General features: G+C 39.1%; 1 protein-coding gene and 1 pseudogene across 1 annotated transcript; both read right to left on the bottom strand.

Moving 5' to 3' along the window:
* Positions 1-1,979: 1,979 nt before the first annotated feature.
* On the bottom strand, positions 1,980-8,505 carry LOC115745715 (protein DEFECTIVE IN EXINE FORMATION 1). Its single transcript, XM_030681274.2, has 13 exons — positions 8,125-8,505; positions 7,863-7,973; positions 7,493-7,575; positions 7,156-7,273; positions 6,888-7,048; positions 6,157-6,686; positions 5,928-5,998; positions 5,063-5,319; positions 4,440-4,621; positions 3,085-3,371; positions 2,883-3,000; positions 2,623-2,805; positions 1,980-2,529 (listed from the first exon to the last, which is right to left on the bottom strand). The coding sequence occupies exons 1-13, from the start codon at positions 8,262-8,264 to the stop codon at positions 2,212-2,214; spliced, it is 2,559 nt and encodes an 852-aa protein (XP_030537134.1). The 5' UTR covers positions 8,265-8,505; the 3' UTR covers positions 1,980-2,211.
* A 3,144-nt stretch (positions 8,506-11,649) lies between these two features.
* On the bottom strand, positions 11,650-12,573 carry LOC125312516 (annotated as a pseudogene).
* Between the last annotated feature and the right edge of the window lie 7,425 nt (positions 12,574-19,998).

Below are 19,998 nucleotides of genomic sequence, written 5' to 3'. Positions count from 1 at the left end.
TGAAAACCGGAACTTCCGAAGAGTAAGTAACAGCTCATGTCAGCATTATAGTGCCCACCAGTCTTGTGATTCTTCACTTGGTATGCCATGGATTCTTGTTGTGGTTGGATAGTGTTGTGGTTGAGCATTGTGCATTTTACAGTTTGACGCCTCCCCATTCTTAGTTTTCTCCAGATCCTTCAAAAAGTTATTGTTTTTCTGAAGTAGATGCTAGGAAGCAAATCTGAACCAACAGTCATTGCGCTAAATTCAAAATCAGGAACCTAGGACTTTGCTTTTTGAAGAGGTTGGGATAGCTGGAAGGATGTCTTTTCGTTAAAGGGACAGCGAAAGGGACAGCGAAAGAACTTGCAAATCGATAAAATAATTAAATATTAAATCACGCTTTCATCTAACTATTTAAGCTTTTAGAATAGTTGGCATTGGTTTTGCAAAATTTCACACAATCAAGCGCAATGCTTGGTAACAATGTCTTGATGTTTTGAGAACAGAATGTTATCTATAAACATATCCAAACAAGCGCACCAGTTTCCTCAGTTGGGCTTCAGGCAATGCCAAATTACCAATTTAGGGGTTTGAAAATGGCTGAAAGCCTCAAATTCCAAATGGGAGATGCCAACTGATTTGAATTCGTTTGGTCTTTGCGGCAACCTTTTGGTGTGGAAATTTGTCTTGTTGCCTTTTTCTTTCATCTGCAATGTGTACCTAAGACATACCGAAATTCGACGAGCAAGCCTGTTAGAAATATCTGATGTGCGTTAGAAATGTCCGATCCGATGTGCAAAGCAGATAGATCGAGATGTTCGTTCAGAGCAAGACTATGAAACTGTAATTTGGTCCTTGTTCGCGCCATCTCTGTGCCTGGGAGAAATGTAAATTATAAGATCAGACAGCCGGCGTAAAACATGAAATCGTAAATCTGGTTCAGCTTAGTCCTACCTCCAATGGATGGTGAGGATTCTGAAGGTCGCTCATGGCAGCAACATGAGTTTCTCAAATTCTGACAAAATTGATCGTATTGTTATGACTTGGTTTGAACTGGATAAGGTTCAAAGTTCAGAGCTCTGGGTTTGGCATTAATATAAAAGCATTGATATTGTCCAGGACATCAAAAGATTCCGCTTATGGGTGAATTTTGGATATGGTTTTTGGGTAATTGATGTCTAGTTTCTATGCAGTCAATTGCTGTTATTGCTTGAAAGTCCAGAATTAGCTTTATAGCTTAGGGTGTATTTGTTTTACGAAAAACTCAAGATTTGAAAACCATTTTTCAAAAAATGATCAGTTATATTGATTGAAGAAATTGATAAATCGAAAATATTCTCATCAGCAACGAAAATAGTTAGTCATAAATGGTTGCCGATAACAAACATATTTTTCGTTAATTAATTTTTCTAAGCAATATAATCAGTTGATTTGAAAAAAATTAAATTTTCAAATCTTAAATTCTCCGTTGAGGTGGTAATACCTATTTTTGGAATGAAAATTTCGTGCTTAACCTACCCATCCAACAAAGTCAATCTGATCAAACACATGCTTACAATTTTTTTTTTAAAGCAATCGTAACATTTCTGTTTATATTTCGCAACCAAACCAATTATGTAGCTAAGTTGATATTTTTCTTGTTAATTTCGAGTTCATGTTCTTTTTCTCATGTAACCGTAGTCCACGACGTTTGTACGATTATTTATCTCGCGCCTTTTGCTTTCCTCAGCAATAATTCATTAAGACATCAAAATACAGTCATCAAACCTCGTATTTTTCCCTCCGCCTCGGGCTGTCTTGCGATACAAAGAGTCCCACAAAGCATCCAACTGGCATTGGTTAAATCAGGGAAGCTTGCACGATTTTGCTATTGCCATTACTTTATGGCCATCTTAGCCAGAGTAAGTCTCTCTCAAATACTTTCTGCCCGCAAGCAAATAATCACTCAGATACCAAACGAGCGACGACAAGCAAAAGATATATTAGCTACATTCAAAGGAAAAATAATTTTGAGCAACCATCCAAAACCTCAGATCTCCCATATTGAAGCTTTTGATTCTGTGTCACCTACTTCCAAAACACTACAAATCTAATCAATATCTGTTTCACCGTATTGTCAGAGCTCGCTGGGGAAAATTGATACTACTGTATCATCGATTCAACCGGATTTCCTTCCCAAGTATACAATCTGCCTTCGCAATGGGTTGAAATTTTGATGAAAGGGTATCACAAGTCAGTGTTTCTTGAAAATGACGGAAGTGGCATGGCTTCCTGAGGACGAAGGATGACAAGTATACCAAACATGGCGAGCATAGGCAGGACAAGAAGCCACTTTAGCAGCTTGTAGTAGTACATATGAAATGTAATAGAGAACTCATCTGAGAAGTAAAGTCCATTTTTGTCAACCATCTCCACCAAGACAGTTCCGGTTGTCCTCACGCCAACGGTTGGTAGCTTTATTCGGTATTTTCCTGGGTGATCATAGATCTGGTTTTGCCTTATCCTTCTTTCTCCTTGGTAATTGCCAGGAACCAACAAAGTCGTCTGCATTGTTTTTGCAAAACAACAAAAGCAAAATGATATCAAAGCACTCCTGTCTTTTGGAAATGCCATTTGATCTTAGTAAGAAGAACGTACCGTGACATTGTAGGGTGCTTGATACCCAGATGGATACCTATGTTTATCGACAATTTCAATCTCCACCCAGAAGCTCTTGCCTTCCTCATCACGGAAAGTTCTTGACGAATGTGAAACATAGACTCCTTCACGGTCATACCGATTGGCAAAATTGTTTCTTCCTTGATTGACCGATCTCCATGCCTGGACAAAATGTATATCGTGAAACAAAAAGGCGAAATGAAGCGAAAAATTATAAATCACTTCCAATTTAATCCTGCCTTCAGTGGATGATGAGGAACAGGAGTCGAAAAGCAGAAGACATTGCCATTCATAGTTGTCACAATGAGATCCAAATCATCGCCACCATCAACATTATCTGCTAATACCATGCTATATCTGTCCAAAATGTTGCACTGAGATGAGCTTTGGAGACTGGAAAGAATGTAGCTTAAGGCACCAAAAGATATTAAAATGTCTTACGAAATTTCACCAATGTCAACTACATCAGCGCATGAGGTGGGCCCATCAATGAGATACAGATAACCATCAAATGATGTTGTAACGAGAGTAAGTCCATTCTTCTCCTTCTCTTTACGTTTATTTAGATCAACAAGAAGAACTTGATTCATAATTCTTCCATGAGTCCTATAAGGATATGGACGAACAAATGAACCATCCTTGCCGCTAAGAACATAGATGTTTCCTGATATTGTTGGAACCACTACATCAGTGTGTCCATCGCCATTAACATCACCAATGGTAGGACCCTAGTCATAAACAGCATACTTAGTTACTTTGTTCTCAATTAATTCAAGATCAGATAAAAATAGAAACATAGAGTGCCCTGGCATTTATACCTTACTACAAGGCCATAAATTCAGACTCTAAAATAAACTAAGATATGAGGAATATGGGTTCTCAAAGGATGACAACCATGATAATTGAAAACTGGCTGTAATGAGGAATTCTCATTACAGTCTAGTGCCTTGCTACGAAGAACAGCCCACCTCCGTTCTTTTCTACCCCTCATAGGTTGCCACTTGCTAGCATGACACCAGACTATAGACGAGTGAGAAACGCCAAAAAGTTTTTTCAAATCCTTTGCCTATATCTTTTCAATTTCTAGGCAAAATAAGCAATAGTCTATCACAATGTCGTATGCCCAAAAAAAAAAAAAAAAGGTCGTTCAATCTTGTATCAATTGGTCATAAACTTTGCCTGATGAAGGACCATCTTCATTCCAAAAAGTTGATAACACAGACAAAAATAAATCAGAAGATTCTAGTAAATTACAACAATACAAACATGTCAAAAGTAATTGCACAGATGGTAGATAGCGGTTTAGTGCTAAGTATACATATACACAAGACCCATGCCATATTTGACTCAGAAAGAAAAGACACGCGCCACCTGACATACTACCCTATGGATCACCTCCTTGATAGAGATCAGCATTAGCAATGCACCAAACGTGAGATTCTTAGCCCGAAGTTCTATAATCATAAAGGAATAAGTTGTTTGCTAATTGTTAACTTTTTCATATGTAAAAGCATCTAACAGTCACTCAGCTCCAGCCTTATCATGCCCCACATGTACGAGTATCTGATATCTAGCCTGAACAGAAAGTTACTTTCCAATGTGTGCCTCCGACAAGCTTGAAATGTTATTGTTGCATATGCATCTGATCAGAGTAACTCCCTCCAGCTCATTATTTACACAAGATTATGCCATACTCAACACCAGTTGAAATTGCTTTCTAATATGAACCAACTAGGCATATAAATAAACAGTAGACAAAAATTAATTAGCTACCAAATAAAGTATTTGACATTTACCTGAGGAATATGGCTCTTAAGATGGTTTTCCCATATTTCTACTCCTTGTGCAGTCCAGGCAGCCACATTTCCATGAGTATCAGTAGTGACGAGTTCAATTTTACCATCGTCATTGATATCCGCTGCAACTACTGCTCCTTGAATTTCAGCCATCTCAAGTGGAAATTTTTCTCTGATTTTACCTGAAAAGTCATTGTATTCATGGTTATATTAGCTGAATGGTGAAAAAATAGACAAACTGGCTAATTTCAAGACCAGTTTTAAGGGTGAAAAGCAGCAATTAGAGATTAGATGGACAAATTAATCTAACCATGATAACTTTACTGTTTCACATGCTCGTTCTATATTTGATTGCTTCAAAATGAGATGAAACACTGCCTTCTAGAAATGTGGTAGAGTCAGTCGGTGACGGAAAACTACGGAACATTAAAAAAAGAAAAATAGTTCCTTGCGAATAAGAAATAGAAAATGCGCAAAACAAAAATAAGAACCTTTGCATTGTAGAGTATAAAAACATATAATTCAAAGATTTCATCAAATCCTAAATGCAAAGATTTCATCAAATCCAAAATGCATCCTCTAAAAATTTAGCACAAAATAGATATCCAGTCAAGCAAAATCACCTTCATGGTCCAATAGATAGAAGAGGCCAAAGGAAGTTCCAACCAGAATCTCCAAGTCTCCATCACCATCCAAATCAACAACTGTAGGAGAAGAGTAAATGTAGGCACGAAAGTTCCCACTGTCCGTGCTAAGATCTAGTGGTGTTGTCCACTTAACTTGCTTCGTATCAAGATTGAAAACAACAATCCCACCAGCCACATATTTCCCAATATCGATATTACCCAGTTCCTTTAAATGCTCCTGGTTGTCATAGTACCTGCGAATGCATATTGCTGTTTATAGATGAAAACTGCATCTACATAACATAAAACTAGATGATTTCAATAATCTATCAAGCATGTCTTCAATGCACTTTTCACAATTCATGTTATTAAATAACTGAAAAAAGAAACCTATTAGACCATTAGCTTCTTATGTCCCATACAACATGGGAAGCCACTTCAAGTTTGCTCTAGGCCAAGGCAAAAACTAAAGAAAAAAAAAAGAAACAAAGCAAAACTATGAGGGACAAAAGTGAGATGGACTTTCATCTCATACAAAATAAATAAATAAATAAATAAAAAACACGGTCCAAAAAGATGCAATCATTCTGGGCAAGGGAATCATGTTAACAAGACCAAAAAGTACGAGAAAGACAAATGGAACCGAAATGTCAGCACTACATGTAATTTTTTTAACAATCAAGTATGCATAAACAAAGATTGAGTTTTATAGGCATTTCTAAGGCTTAAAACAAATCACCAGCATGAGTCACTAATTCTTTCGTTCCAGTCTAAAGTATGCTGTTAAACAAAACCATATACTTACTTATCTAAAACAAGAAGCCAGTATACTTACTAATAATCATAAATCTTAGGGACTCACTCATGATCAAAAAAGTATGAGACGGCAACGACCATCTCTAACACCCCATCGTTATCAATGTCTGCTATGACCTGATCAATATGAAAAAATAAAACCACATAAATTTTAGTCCGATCAAAATGATAACAATTTCTTCTTTGGATTGATCATGCCCCCATGTTATTCCATATCTTTTCCATATTTCAGCAGAGAATTAATAGGTCCACAGACCCTCAATGTCTTTACTTACGGGAGTGCACAAAATGTGCGCATCAATGTTCACATAGTCTTCCAATTTCTCATGTTGCACTTCACTCCATTCCTCATCTCCCCACATACTTTCATCAACATCATCATCATAGTCGTAACCATACTCATCAGGAAGCTCATCATTATCACGGAACAGGTCAAATGACGAGTCAGCATCAGCTTCTAGACCTTCATCATTCTCAACAGTCGCAGCTCGAGTATCCTTGTCGTTATTGACAGTGGATTCAGAACCAGCTTCCTGAGATCCCTTGGAGTTAATGTCTTCCAAAAGCCGTCTGCCAGAATTTGTTCCATGAGCTAAATCAGAAGCCTGAGTTGATCCCGTTCTGCTAGTTGAGTTATCTGTGCTCGTGGAGTTATCCATGCTTGTAGGCAGCTTAATGTTTGTGTCTGGTTGAGTTTCATTCAATTTCAATTCATTTTCTGGCTTGGTCAAGTTCATTGTGCCAGGTTTGCTCTCTGATGTTGAGGGAACTGATGGACTAGATCTAATTGTGCTTCCATTGTTTTCTAGACAAAAGAGAATTTCAAATTAGCATCAACGTATAATGGATGGGGGAAAATATTAAGGGATCAATACTCAGACACTCTAGGGTTGGTCAAGTTTTCGTCAGAAGATTTTGTCGTACTAAAAAGAAGAGAATACGCACCCAGTTCGGCATATCTAAAAACAAACAACAGTGAATAAACTAGAATACATTACGAACTTACGAGAAAATAATTTAGACTCCATAGCTTCCTGGATAAGCTGATCATCATGCACGTCTGGATGAGAACGGTCCACTGGATCTGAATGTAAACCAACATACCAATCTTTACGTACTTTCCTCCGAGGTATCTCTAACTTATCTGCCATCATGTAGCCTGATACCCTGGAAACAATACATGTGTAATCGGAAGTTTGGCAGAGGGCAAAATTCACATTTTAACACATCGCAAAAGTGAAATGCACTTGAGCAAATGAAACACGGACAATCACCTGAAAAACAGCACTTCACCATTATAGGTGGCCAATGCTATCTCTCTCACACCATCCTTGTCAATGTCGTAGAGGAGAGGACTTGCATGCACGGTTGACTGGTGGAAAGCAGGCCATCCTGATGACAGCATTCAGCAACTAGGTAAAAGGCCCTTGACCAAATAAAAGTAGCTTTCTCCCATAGCTTAATAATTTAACCAGCTCATCACAACGATACCACAGTCCCGCACTGAAGACAGGTGCTTTCCTATCTAGTTTATTAATAAGTGTTGAAAACCATAGTACATCTTCTGGAACAATACATACAACTAAATTGCTTTAGTGAAAGAAAACTCACCTGGCATCTTGTCTCCATCAGCACCTTCTAAAACCTCAAGGTAGTGAACAAAAGAAGGTACCACAATATCCAACTTCCCATCGCTGAGCGACACGGAGAGTTGGCAAGTTAGACATTACACAAGCAAGGAAATATAAAATGACAAGGTCAGAAGAAAATCTCAATAGGGCCTCCTCCAACTGATGTCTGCCATCAGGAAGTGCTCCCAAATTAAACCCCATGTTTCAATAACGTGGATAAGTAATTTTTCCAGAAACATTGCTAAAACCATCTATCCAAAAGCTTGCTTCCGGACAAGTAAAGAAACAGCAAGAAAAGCAGGGATGCTATGACATTGAATAATACATCAAACTTGGGCTACATGTTTTACCTGTTGATATCAGCGATCAACGGGGTGGCGTATATGCTAGAGCTAACCTCCGTTTGCCATCTCAGCTCCAAATTCCGTGGGCACTGCGTATTCAGCAGTGCATTTTCATCTCTACACCCACAGAAGAACAAATCACTCCAAAACCACACGAGTACAAACCTCTCCGACCCGCACACCAAAATTTCAAATTTTTAGTCAAACCCACCAAAAGAATCTCAATATCGTAGCGATTAACAGGAGCCGATCAATATGCAGAACTTACAGATTGGGGTAGCCGAGCGCATCGTCTGTAGCCTCCCGCTCCCGAAACTTGTTCTTTTTAGCATCCTCGCCACTGGCGGGACTCAATCCGGTGAAAACGAGCCAGAAGACGAATAGGGTCCTGATCTCGAAGAATTTCATATGCGACCCTCTTCGAATCACTGAAACAGAATCAAAGCGCCGCGAAAACAAGGCGTAGAAAAAAGAAGGGAAAATCTCTGGTGTCTCGCAGGAAGCGCGAGGAAGTTGCTCGGCGTGTGTCGGAGCAAATGAGCAGTAATTGTGAGCGTAAAGCCCTAGGTCGCTACGATGCGATGCGCAGGATCGGCATGAAAGGAGCAGAGAGAAGGATCCGAAAGAGCAGGCGATGGAGTCTACGAGAGTGTGCAGTTGAGTTTAGGCTTCTGAAAGAGCCCCCAGCCTTTCATGTAATTGCATATCGACCTCCACCGCTTATGCGTGGCGGGGTTAACGAGAGTCGGTCCGAAGGACCTCACCAGCCGGTTCACAATTGGACCGGACCAGTTATCTAGGAGTGGAGCAGGGTTTTAATCTATGTTACACGGACACGGGACACGACACATTATGCCGGCATGTGATTTCTTAAAAAATAGAGAATTCTAATATCTTGGAACACGTTATATATTAAATATATATTTTTATATATACATGATAAATTATCAATTTTTTGAGGTCACAATGACACCCATAATGAGGGAACTCAAGTTTTGTCTCCCACATTGGCCGAAAAATAAAGAAAGTGATGAAAAGCTCTAAGCCCCCATGAGTTGGCTGTCAAGTGTCCCACATGGGCTAAAAATAATGAAAGTGATAGAAAGCTTCTAATAAAAAGGAGGTACAAAGCAGCAAGTTGAGTGGGCCGTGGTGAAGTGGCTACCTGTTGAGTCTTTTGACTATTTTAAGTGTAAAAAAGTTGGGCCTTTTAACTATTTTAAGAGTGGCCGTGTCCAGTCGTGTTGGATGCATGTCTGACATGGAATTTATTTATTTATTTATTTATTTTTTCAGATTTTGTCCGACACAGAATTTTTATTTATTTATTTATTTATTTATTTCAGATTTTAGGGTATGTAGAGTAGATTTCAAATTTCAAAAATTGAGAAATCGATTCTGACTCGCGATGGACCTAAAACCCGAAACCCGAAAATGAAACAGTCTTTGTATTCTTCTTGTTCTATGTTTTAGCTCGATCATGCAAGATTCCATGGTGTTCGATGATCAATATGAAATCCGAAACTATTAGTCCGAGTTTTCGTTTTTAGCGATATCCATGACCGAGATTTTTACTTTGTTAATATTACATATTTTTCGTGTTTTGAAATATAAATTGTGGTTGGTGAATTTTAGCAGCAAATGATTGGCTATTACATATAATGATTCGCTGCAATTGTTTAATCAAGATCAAAGGTGAAATTTGGGTAGACTTCGGAACCGACTACGAAACCCGTGATAGAGTAGGTTCTAGGTTCCGAAGTATGTATGATAGGCTCTAGGTTTCGAAAATTGAAGAATCGATCTCAACGAATAGATTCCAGGCGAAATTTGGATCAACTTTGGAGCCACTCACCCCTACGGTTGTTAGCTCCAAATGCTTCAAACCGGTATTGATCGGTTCCCGACCATATACCCTAAGCTAGTTGGTTTAGCCCGGGGGCATGAAACGTGCAAGGCCCATTCTTGGGTAGGATTTGGAACCGAATTGATTTTGAAATGGTTTATCTCCAACATTGGGTAACTTTTTTCACCCTTTTTTTTTTTAACGGAAAATGTCTAGACAGAAATAAATTGTATTCATGTTTGACACATGCATATTGAATATATAATAAAATGAAATACAAAAAATTGAAGGAAAAAAAAAAAAAACTGGCCGATTCCTCAATAGACCGGCTTCGACATGATAGGTTTGATGTTTGGAACCTAAAACCTATTTATTCTGTGAACATTCGTAGCCGGGATTGCTCTTACCAATTTTGGCAAACTTCGTCCACAATCCTGCCCAAGAAGTCGCGACAAACACAGGCGTCGAGCCTTCGGCGGAGGATCCGTGGACGTTGACATGAGCCTACTGACCATCTTTTGTCAATTTGTTGGATATCTGTGCTTTGAGAGACTTATAAGCTCCACTTAGGTTCGGATTTCAGAAAAAAGCATTCGAGGAAATGCGAATAAATTTAGAGGCTCGCTTTGTTTTGCGAAAAATAAGTGATATAAAAAATATTTGTTAAAAAATTATCGCTTATATCATTCACAAAAATGAATGAACGAAAAGTATTTTCATCGTTTGCGCAAATGCTCTGACACAAATTATTGTCCGTAATGTAGATATTTTTTATTAGCCGGTTATTTCAAGTGATGTATTAGATCATTTTCAGAAAAAATATTTTTCAAATTGCTCATTTCCCGCCAAACAAACGGAGTATTAGTTAAAGAGTTTTTTTTAAAAAAAGGGAAATAGTGTTTGGTAACATGCGATGTAAATGTTTATTGGAAAGCAACTTTGATTAAATGCTGTTTAGAAAAAATCAAACATGTAAAGAATTTTTGCTTTTTTGTTTTTTATGAACATCAAACCTTGTTTGCCAAATGCCGACCGTTGCCTAAGATCGCACGACCTCGGCCGATCTTGATTAAATTGAAGTACTCTTATGACTTAATTTTACCGGTCCCCTTGTGAGCACAACTTCGAGCCGGCTAGTCAAGGCTGGTTCGATTTGGTTCCCGGATTCAAAGATCGTTCACACCTAAACAAGGCTACATACAATTGAGGGAGAAGTGTCAAAAAAGTCCTAAACCTATTACATTAGTGCCAATTCAGTTCTAAACCTTTTTTTAGTGCCAATTCAGTCCTAAATCTTTTGTATTGGTGCCAATTAAGTCCTAAACCTTTTATTAGTGCTAATTCAGTCCTAAAACTTTTATAATAGTACCAATTTAGTCCTAAAAATTTTGTATTTATGCCAATTGAGTTAATCCGGCCAATTTTGATCGAAAATCGTTGACGTGGACATCGATTGTCCTACATGACACGGCTAGTACTAACTTGGATATTTTTTAATATTTTAAATAATTTTTTAAGCATTTTTTTTGGTTTTTTTCAAAATTATTTTTAAAAATTATTTAAAATATCAAAAAAATATTTAAAAAAATCCACGTTAGCGCCAACCGTGCCACGTAGGATAATTGATGTGTATGCCAGTGATTTCCAATCAAAATTGGCCGAATTGATTCAATTGGCATAAATACAAAATTTTTAGGACTAAATTGGTACTATTATAAAAGCTTTATGACTGAATTGACACTAATAAAAGGTTTAGGACTTAATTGGCACCAATATAAAAGGTTTAGGACTGAATTGGCACCAAAAAAAGGTTTAGGACTTAATTGGCACTAATGTAATAGGTTTAGGACTTTTTGACACTTTTCCCTACAATTGACGGTGGAATTAATCAATTTCCACTGGTTACTCGAGGAACAAGAGCACGGATAACTCAAAGCATAATGCCAAACAGACTAGATGAAATGGTGTATATAATTTATTAGCTGAAAGTAGAAAGAGCTAAAGCCTCGTCCAACAGGAGAGGAGACTCAAAGAGAGTTGTTACTGCGCCTGATTCTTCTTCCTGACCTCCGACATGAAGTCATGGACCTTGTGCTGGTCCGGCAATGACTTGGCCACGCTCTCCCTCTGCAGGCAACGCTCGGCCCATCCCGCCAGCTTGGGGCACTCCTCCCCGATGCTACAGTCGGCCAATGTCTTCATAGAATAGAACCAATAGAACGGTATTAGCGATAGATCCAAGTACCCAAACCTCACGCCTCCAAAGTAAGCCTTGTCCCCAAGCTCTCCCTCCACCACCTTCAAGCCCTCAATGTACTCCTTCTTCGCCGCCTCCTAGGCCTCCCCTGTCGACCGCCACGCGGTTCGCCCAGGTGGATATATCTGCACTCGTCATGTCGTGTGTGTTTTGATGTCAAGCGCACTTGACTAGGAAATGTTTGAAAAGATTGGCCGTCTTACCTTCTTGTCCACGTAGTCAGCCCAGAACCTGGCGCGGGCGCGCTCGTGAGGATCGGAAGGCAAGAGAGGGGATTCGAGACCCCAGGTCTCATCGATGTACTGGATGATGATGAGGGACTCGCAAACTGGCTTGCCGTTGTGGACGAGGACGGGAATTCTCTTGTGGACCGGGTTCATCCGCAAGAGCAAGGGGCTCTTCTTGTTGCTCAGGAGTTCTTCCTCCCTCAGATCAAAGTCCACGCCCTTCTCTCTCAAGGCAATCCTGGCCCCCATCCCGAACGGGCTCGGCCAGAAGTCCAACAATATCACTTCCTCCGCCATTGAAGCTCGGTAGTCTGAACTCAAGAAATGCTCTTCTGTGGTGGAAAATGAGGCTAAGAGCGGCCGCCACTTATACTGAGGGAAAGAGAAGATCGATGAGACTTCTCTTAGTCGCTGCGATGCTTGAGAGGCTGCTTAATACTAGTCATTGCTCGCGTCACTGTCGGGTTCAATTCTACGCTCCAAGTCCGCCCTATTAGATCATGGCTTAGGTGTCACATGGCCTAAATTATAGTTTTATTAGTTATAGACTTGATAGTGGTGGTTGATTTTTCTTTCTGGAAAGCTGTATTAAATCGTAGTTTTATGGCGCAAAAGTAAACATTTTTTACATGCTTATCGGATATTGTATAAGTTCTTCTGATTAAATAAGAAGAATTGTACATCATTTTCAAAATTAATGGAAAAATATCGATATAATAATTAACAAAATATCTGATACTACAGAATTAGTTATCACAAATTTAGGTAAATAACGAGTGCATTCGAGCGAAACATTTGAAAATTCAAATAGCTCTTCTATGTGAATAACAACGACTCTTGAATAAAATGATTTTGAAGATCATATCAGTCGTCTTATGGATTGAATTTTACTCGATGTACACGTAGGGGATGAATTACATGTTTGCTTGTAGATCATGAGCGAGCTGAATGCCCAATGCCCCGATTGCTCTTCAATATGAATGTTAGGCAATCAACCCTGCTCTGAACTTTCTCGAGTCTAGTTTTCACATCTTCTCGTGGTGTAGTCAATCTTAGTATGTTATGCATGTCATGACCCTACTGAAGGCGGTTGGTTCATGCACAATTATGTGCATGTGTCGCCTCGAATGGCATAAGGATTAGTAAGTGAGCGTGAACAGTTCCTTTAGTGAGGTGATGGTCGCACTTGCTCGGGTTCTACCAACCCTATCAATCGTAACATTAGTTAATTCTAGGGTTTAATACCATGAAAACCCCAAAATGATATACCAGTGACAAATTGACCCCAAACTATTGTTTTAAACACGAAAAATCCCAAACTGGTATAGTTATGATAAATTTACCAAAATTATTTTTTAACCACCAAAAATCCTAAACCGTATACCCGTGATCAATTTACCCTAAACTAATTTTTTGATTACAAAAAATTCCAAATCGATACACCTGTGACAAATTTACCTTTCATTAAATTGGATTAATACCATGAAAATTTTCAAACTGATATACTTGAGACAAACATAGGGTAAAACCCTAAGCTTATATACCTGTCAATTGCCACGTGTCATTCAATTTAGCACTTTAACGGTTAGATTTAACGAAAACTAATAGATGGTAAATTTATCATAGATGTATTAGTTTGTGGTAAATTTATCATAAATGTATCGGTTTAAGTTTTTTTGTGATAAAAAAATAATTTGTGATAAATTTATCACAAGTGTACCAGTTTGGGGTTTTTCGTGGTACTAACCCTTAATTCTATTAATAATGATGATTATTAGCTCTTTCATTTTGGAGTTGCTATTAACCTCTTCGAGGCCGGAGAGAAGCCTATTTAGACACAAGAGGTTGTCTTACTTTTCGTGAACTAGAGATTCTAGAACTGGCACTTGAATATACTAAAGTCTCTGGATGCCAAACTTTGTACCTATTCTCATTATTTGAAAATATTTTGATCATGCGATCTTATTCATTTTAATTCCTAGGCACATCCATCTAAATGACCATGTGTCACAAATTTGCACAAGAACATTCTAACATTCATACCATCAACATGATAAACCAAACATGATTAAAAAAAAGACATAATAAAGCGCAAAAATGTAAAACCTGATATGGCATCGCACAAAAAATATACACCGCCACGTTATTAAGCCAAGGGATAGGGCCCCCATGAGTTAAGCCCCAATCTAAACATGCATGTGTTTATCTAAAATTCTATCCAATATTCTAATCCTGAATAAAACTAATTCATGTTATATTATTTCTAAGGTCATGTTTGTTTACGAAAAATAAATGATCTGAAAATATCTTTTTTAGAAGTGATCACTTACATTACTTGAAATAATTAGTCAGTAATTTTTTTCATCATTGAGAACAAGTTAAGTCAAAACATTTTGATTAGTCATTTCAAATAATACAATGATCATACGTAGAGAAATGTTATCAAATTTATCATTTTTTTTTGCCAAAAAAACAGAGCATAAGTGAAAATTTTCATCTTTGCCTAGCGAAATGCAATTCTATCATGACATATCACTAAACATGCAATGCAATACAACTCTTAAACTCACAACTTTCATCAAATGCTTGTTTTTCACATTTAATTTTATCATTTTTATCATTTTTCAATTCTTCAATTACGTCAACATGAATTAACATCTATGATAAACTAAACAAAAGCATAGCAATTGAGCCTAACCTGCTTAATCATACTCAAAAGACAAACATGCATCCTATCCGAAATGCTCCTTAAGAATGATGTCATACTTAAGCAAATAGACGGCATCAAGTACACCAACAAAAGCGACCATGCATTCACAACTTTAATGCATTTCTAATGGCACCTAAACATGACGCTAGCTAAGCAATCGAGCCCGCCTCGATCCTCCCCAAAATCAGCTGTGGTTCGGTGGGCAAACCTGAACGAACCATGATTTGATGATCAAACCCGAACTAATTAGAATTCGGTAGACGATGAGGCCGCGCTGATCGGTCCCCTGGCGGACCGGTTGATACATCATTACACGTTACACAAACGCAATACACAACACTATGATCTATGTTGCGAAAAACGCCAAGAGATGCACAAATTCAAGAGCAAAATAGCTAAGGATGAAAGTAAAATAAGAACGCACGAGACACGATTTACGTGGAAAACCCAAAACGGGAAAAACCACGGGGAGAGAGAGGGGTTTCACTATCTTCAATAATGTGTACAAGTGTACAATCAAAGATCCAAAGATCTAACAAGAAGAAGTGAAAAACAAAGGGTTTCGGGGCGTAAGTAAAAGCAAAACGTTACAATATGCTATTCAAGATATCCTTTTTATAACCCCATCTAAGAAACCCTAAAAACAAAGTGAATGGTCCAAAATAACCTTATCACTAATTTGAAAGTCAAAAATATAACAAATCTCCACCTTGACTTCAAATCTTTAGAAGTGCGTTTTACCAAACGCTACAAGACCTCTCTCCCTCACCATCAAGAGTGACCACACAAGGCCACCCGCTAAACGATGGAATTGACAACGCACACCCCTAAGCCTACGTGAGCGTACTCGATGTAGGAAACAAGGGATGAAACGCCACCAACTCCGCCTAAGTAACTCAAACAGTGAGAACACCAACCAAGTCCAAACAATGCTTGAACTTAGTCAAAGGAATTGGTTTGGTCAACATATTCGCTGGATTATTTGTTGTAGGTACTTTCTTCATTGTAATTGTACCCTTAGCAACCTCATCACGCACAAAGTGATAACGAATGTCAATGTGTTTCGTTCTCTCATGATACATCGCGTTCTTGGTCAACTGGATTGCACTTTGGTTATCGCAAAAGATAACGGAGGCTTCCTCCCGCTTTACCCCAAATTCCGTAACTAAACGCTTCAACCAAAGAGCTTCCTTTGCTGCTTCCGTTGCTGCCATGTACTCTGCTTCGGTAGTAGATAAAGCAACCGTGTCTTGCAAAGTTGCTCTCCAACTAACCGCGGAGCCACCAAGCGTAAAAACATAACCTGTCAAAGATCTCCTTTTATCGAGATCACTTGCATAGTCAGAATCAACGAAGCCAACAACCGAATGCCCCGTATCACAATCTCTATCAAAGACCAAACCAACATCCGAGGTGCCCCGGATATACCGAAGAATCCACTTCACCGCTTGCCGGTGAGCTTTACCCGGATGTGCCATATACCTGCTCACAACACTAACCGCTTGGGAAATATCCGGACGAGTGCAAACAATAGCGTACATAAGACTACCCACAGCACTAGAATATGGAACTCGAAACATCTCATCTTCATCTTCTTTGGTTTTAGGTGACAAAGAAGCAGAAAGTCTAAAGTGAGACGCCAAAGGAGTACTTACCGGTTTAGCATTCTTCATGCCGAAACGTTCAAGCACTTTTTTCAATATACTCCTTCTCGCGAAAGGTATAATTTCCCAACCCGTCTGTCTCTGCAAATCTCCATACCTAGAATTTTCTTGGCTGCTCCAAGATCTTTCATCTCAAATTCCCTGCTAAGTTGCTTTTTTAACAACCGTATCTCCGACATGTCCTTCGCTGCAATGAGCATGTCATCCACATACAATAGCAAATAAACAAAAGAACCATCATGCAATCTCTTATAGTACACACAACTGTCATGCGCACTTCGCGAATAGCCATGACTTAACATAAAACTATCAAACCTCTTGTACCATTGGCGTGGAGATTGCTTGAGACCATACAAAGAGCGTTTCAATTTGCAAACGTGATCTTCTTTACCCTCAATAACGAATCCCTCGGGTTGAGACATATAGATTGTTTCCTCAAGCTCGCCATGCAGAAAAGCGGTCTTGGCATCAAGTTGCTCAAGTTCTAAATCATAAAGGGCCACTAATGCGAGCAACACACGAATGGAACTATGTTTCACAACCGGAGAGAACACTTCATTAAAGTCGATCCCTTCCTTCCGACTAAAGCCCTTCGCTACCAAACGTGCTTTGAATCTTTCATCTTGAACCCCCGAAATTCCCTCCTTTTGTTCAAAGATCCACTTGCATCCAACAGCTCTTTTGCCCTTAGGCAATTTCACAAGATCCCAAGTTTGGTTCTTATGAAGAGACTCCATCTCTTCATTCATCGCAACAAGCCACTTTTCGGATTTAGAACAACTAGTAGCTTCGCGAAATGTAGAAAGTTCTTTAATACTAAGCTCTTCAGAATCTGTAAGAGCATATGCTACTAAATCAGCAAAACCATACCTCCGGGGAGGCTTAATTTGCCTTTTAGCTCTCCCCGCACCCAAAGTCCGAGGTTGTTCCACTTCTTCTACTTCTTCTTTAATCGAATCTGAATCTTGTTGCTCACCGTCACTTTCTGATTGAATAGGAACATCTTCAGAAGTTCTCCTTGGATGCTCTACATTAAACTCCACCTCTTTCGCTATATCCTCTTCTTGAATATCTCGAGACTCAACAACTTTTCTTCGATCAAGCATAGAGTTTTCATCAAAAGTAACATCCCTACTGATTATAAACTTTGGTGACCGAGGATCAGAACACCACAATCTATATCCCTTAACTCCATATGCATAACCAACGAAAATACCTTTCTTGGCTCTAGGTTCAAGCTTACCATCTTTTACATGATAATAAGCGGGACATCCAAATATTTTCAAAACAGAATAATCAGAAGGTTTACCGGACCATACCTCGTTTGGAGTCTTACATTCAATTGCGGTAGAAGGAGAACGATTCACCAAATAACATGCCGTGTTCACGGCTTCGGCCCAGAAATCTTTATCAAGTCCAGCATTAGAAAGCATACATCTAGCTCTCTCTAAAAGTGTTCGGTTCATGCGCTCCGCCACCCCATTTTGTTGAGGTGTATACCCGACTGTTCGATGTCGAACAATCCCCGAATCTTCACAAGACTTGTTAAAATCACCTCCGCAAAACTCAAGACCATTGTCTATTCCGAGACGCTTTATCTTCTTGCCAGTTTGATTTTCAATCAACATCTTCCACTTCTTGAACATATCAAAAACGTCACTTTTACGCTTCAAGAAATAAACCCGGACTTTCCTAGAAAAGTCATCAATAAATGTTAGAAGATAAACCGCACCACCTTTAGATGTAACCCGTGCAGGTCCCCACAAATCGGAGTGAATGTAGTCAATCGTGCCTTTTGTCGAGTGCACCCCAAGATCGAAACTAACTTTGCGCCGTTTCCCATAAACACAATGCTCACAAAAGTCAAGTGAGACCGTATGCTCCCCACGTAGTAAACCACGCTTACTCAAGATTGTCATTCCTCTTTCGCTCATGTGACCCAACCGCATATGCCACAACCTTGATTTATCGGAATCTGAAGAGGATGATATATTTAAAGAACCAACAACGGTACTTCCCCGCAGAACGTAAAGACCATTCTTCTTGTTACCTCTCATCACAATCAAGGAGCCTTTTGAAATTTTCAAAACTCCACCTCCACCAATATACATGCAACCAGTAGAATCCAAACCGCTCAAAGAAATAAGGTTCTTCTTCAAATCCGGGATGTGCCTAACATCCGTCAAAGTTCTTACTACATTCTCATGACATTTGATCCGCACCGTACCAATACCCACAATCCCGCAAACCGCATTGTTGCCCATCAAAACCGAACCACCAGCTACTTTCTCATATGTGTGGAACCAATCACTATTTGGGCACATATGGTATGAACAAGCCGAATCCAAAATCCATTCATCGTCTACACGACAATCCGAAGACAAAACATAAAAAACATTATCTGCATTAATGGACTCATTATCCTTAACCAGACTAGCCGAATCAGAACTTTCCATTGACCTTTTTCCCTTGGCTTTGAGCAAAGGACACTCGTTTTTATAGTGTCCGAACTTGTGACAATAGTAACACTCAACCTTTCTCTTATCCTGGCCCGACCTAGATTTCGAACGGCCTTTATTATTACTGCGTCTATCCCGATGATTGGACCTTCCCCTAACAACTAAACCATTTGCTTTATCTGCACCGCATCTGGCATTCAACTTTGTACGCATCTCTGCGGAATTCAGCGAAGCCTTCACATCTTCAAGAGTTATGGATTCTCTTCCATACAACATAGAATTCACAAAATTCTCATACGAGGTCGGTAGTGAGCATAACACAATTAGGGCTTGATCCTCATCATCTAACTTTAAATCTAGATTTTTCATATCCATAACAATTTTATTAAATTCATCTAGATGTTCTTGGATAGGAGTACCTTCTTGCATCTTTAGCGTGTAAAGATGTCGCTTCAAGAATAATCTCGTCGTAAGAGATTTCTTCATATAGAGACTCTCTAACTTTTGCCATAATCCCGAAGCCGTTTCTTCATCAGCAACTTCACGAAGCACCTTGTCAGATAACGGCAATTGGATGGTGCTATGCGCCTTCTCTTCCATCTCCTCGATCTCTGCCGCAGTCATGTCGTCAGGATAATTCCCTTCCAAGGCTCTAACCGAACCTTCTCGACGCAACAAAGCCTTCATCTTGATCCTCCATAGCCCAAAATTGTTTTGGCCATCGAAAGGTGCCACTTCGAACTTGATAGATGCCATCTCGAACAAAAGATCGAAATTCCTTCGCTCTGATACCAATTTGTTGCGAAAAACGCCAAGAGATGCACAAATTCAAGAGCAAAATAGCTAAGGATGAAAGTAAAATAAGAACGCACGAGACACGATTTACGTGGAAAACCCAAAACGGGAAAAACCACGGGGAGAGAGAGGGGTTTCACTATCTTCAATAATGTGTACAAGCGTACAATCAAAGATCCAAAGA

The sequence above is a fragment of the Rhodamnia argentea genome, chromosome 10 (assembly GCF_020921035.1).
Source record: "Rhodamnia argentea isolate NSW1041297 chromosome 10, ASM2092103v1, whole genome shotgun sequence".
Classification (NCBI taxonomy): domain Eukaryota; kingdom Viridiplantae; phylum Streptophyta; class Magnoliopsida; order Myrtales; family Myrtaceae; genus Rhodamnia; species Rhodamnia argentea.
Note: the sequence above shows the minus strand (reverse complement) of the source record. Positions and strands in the feature narration are given on the sequence as shown.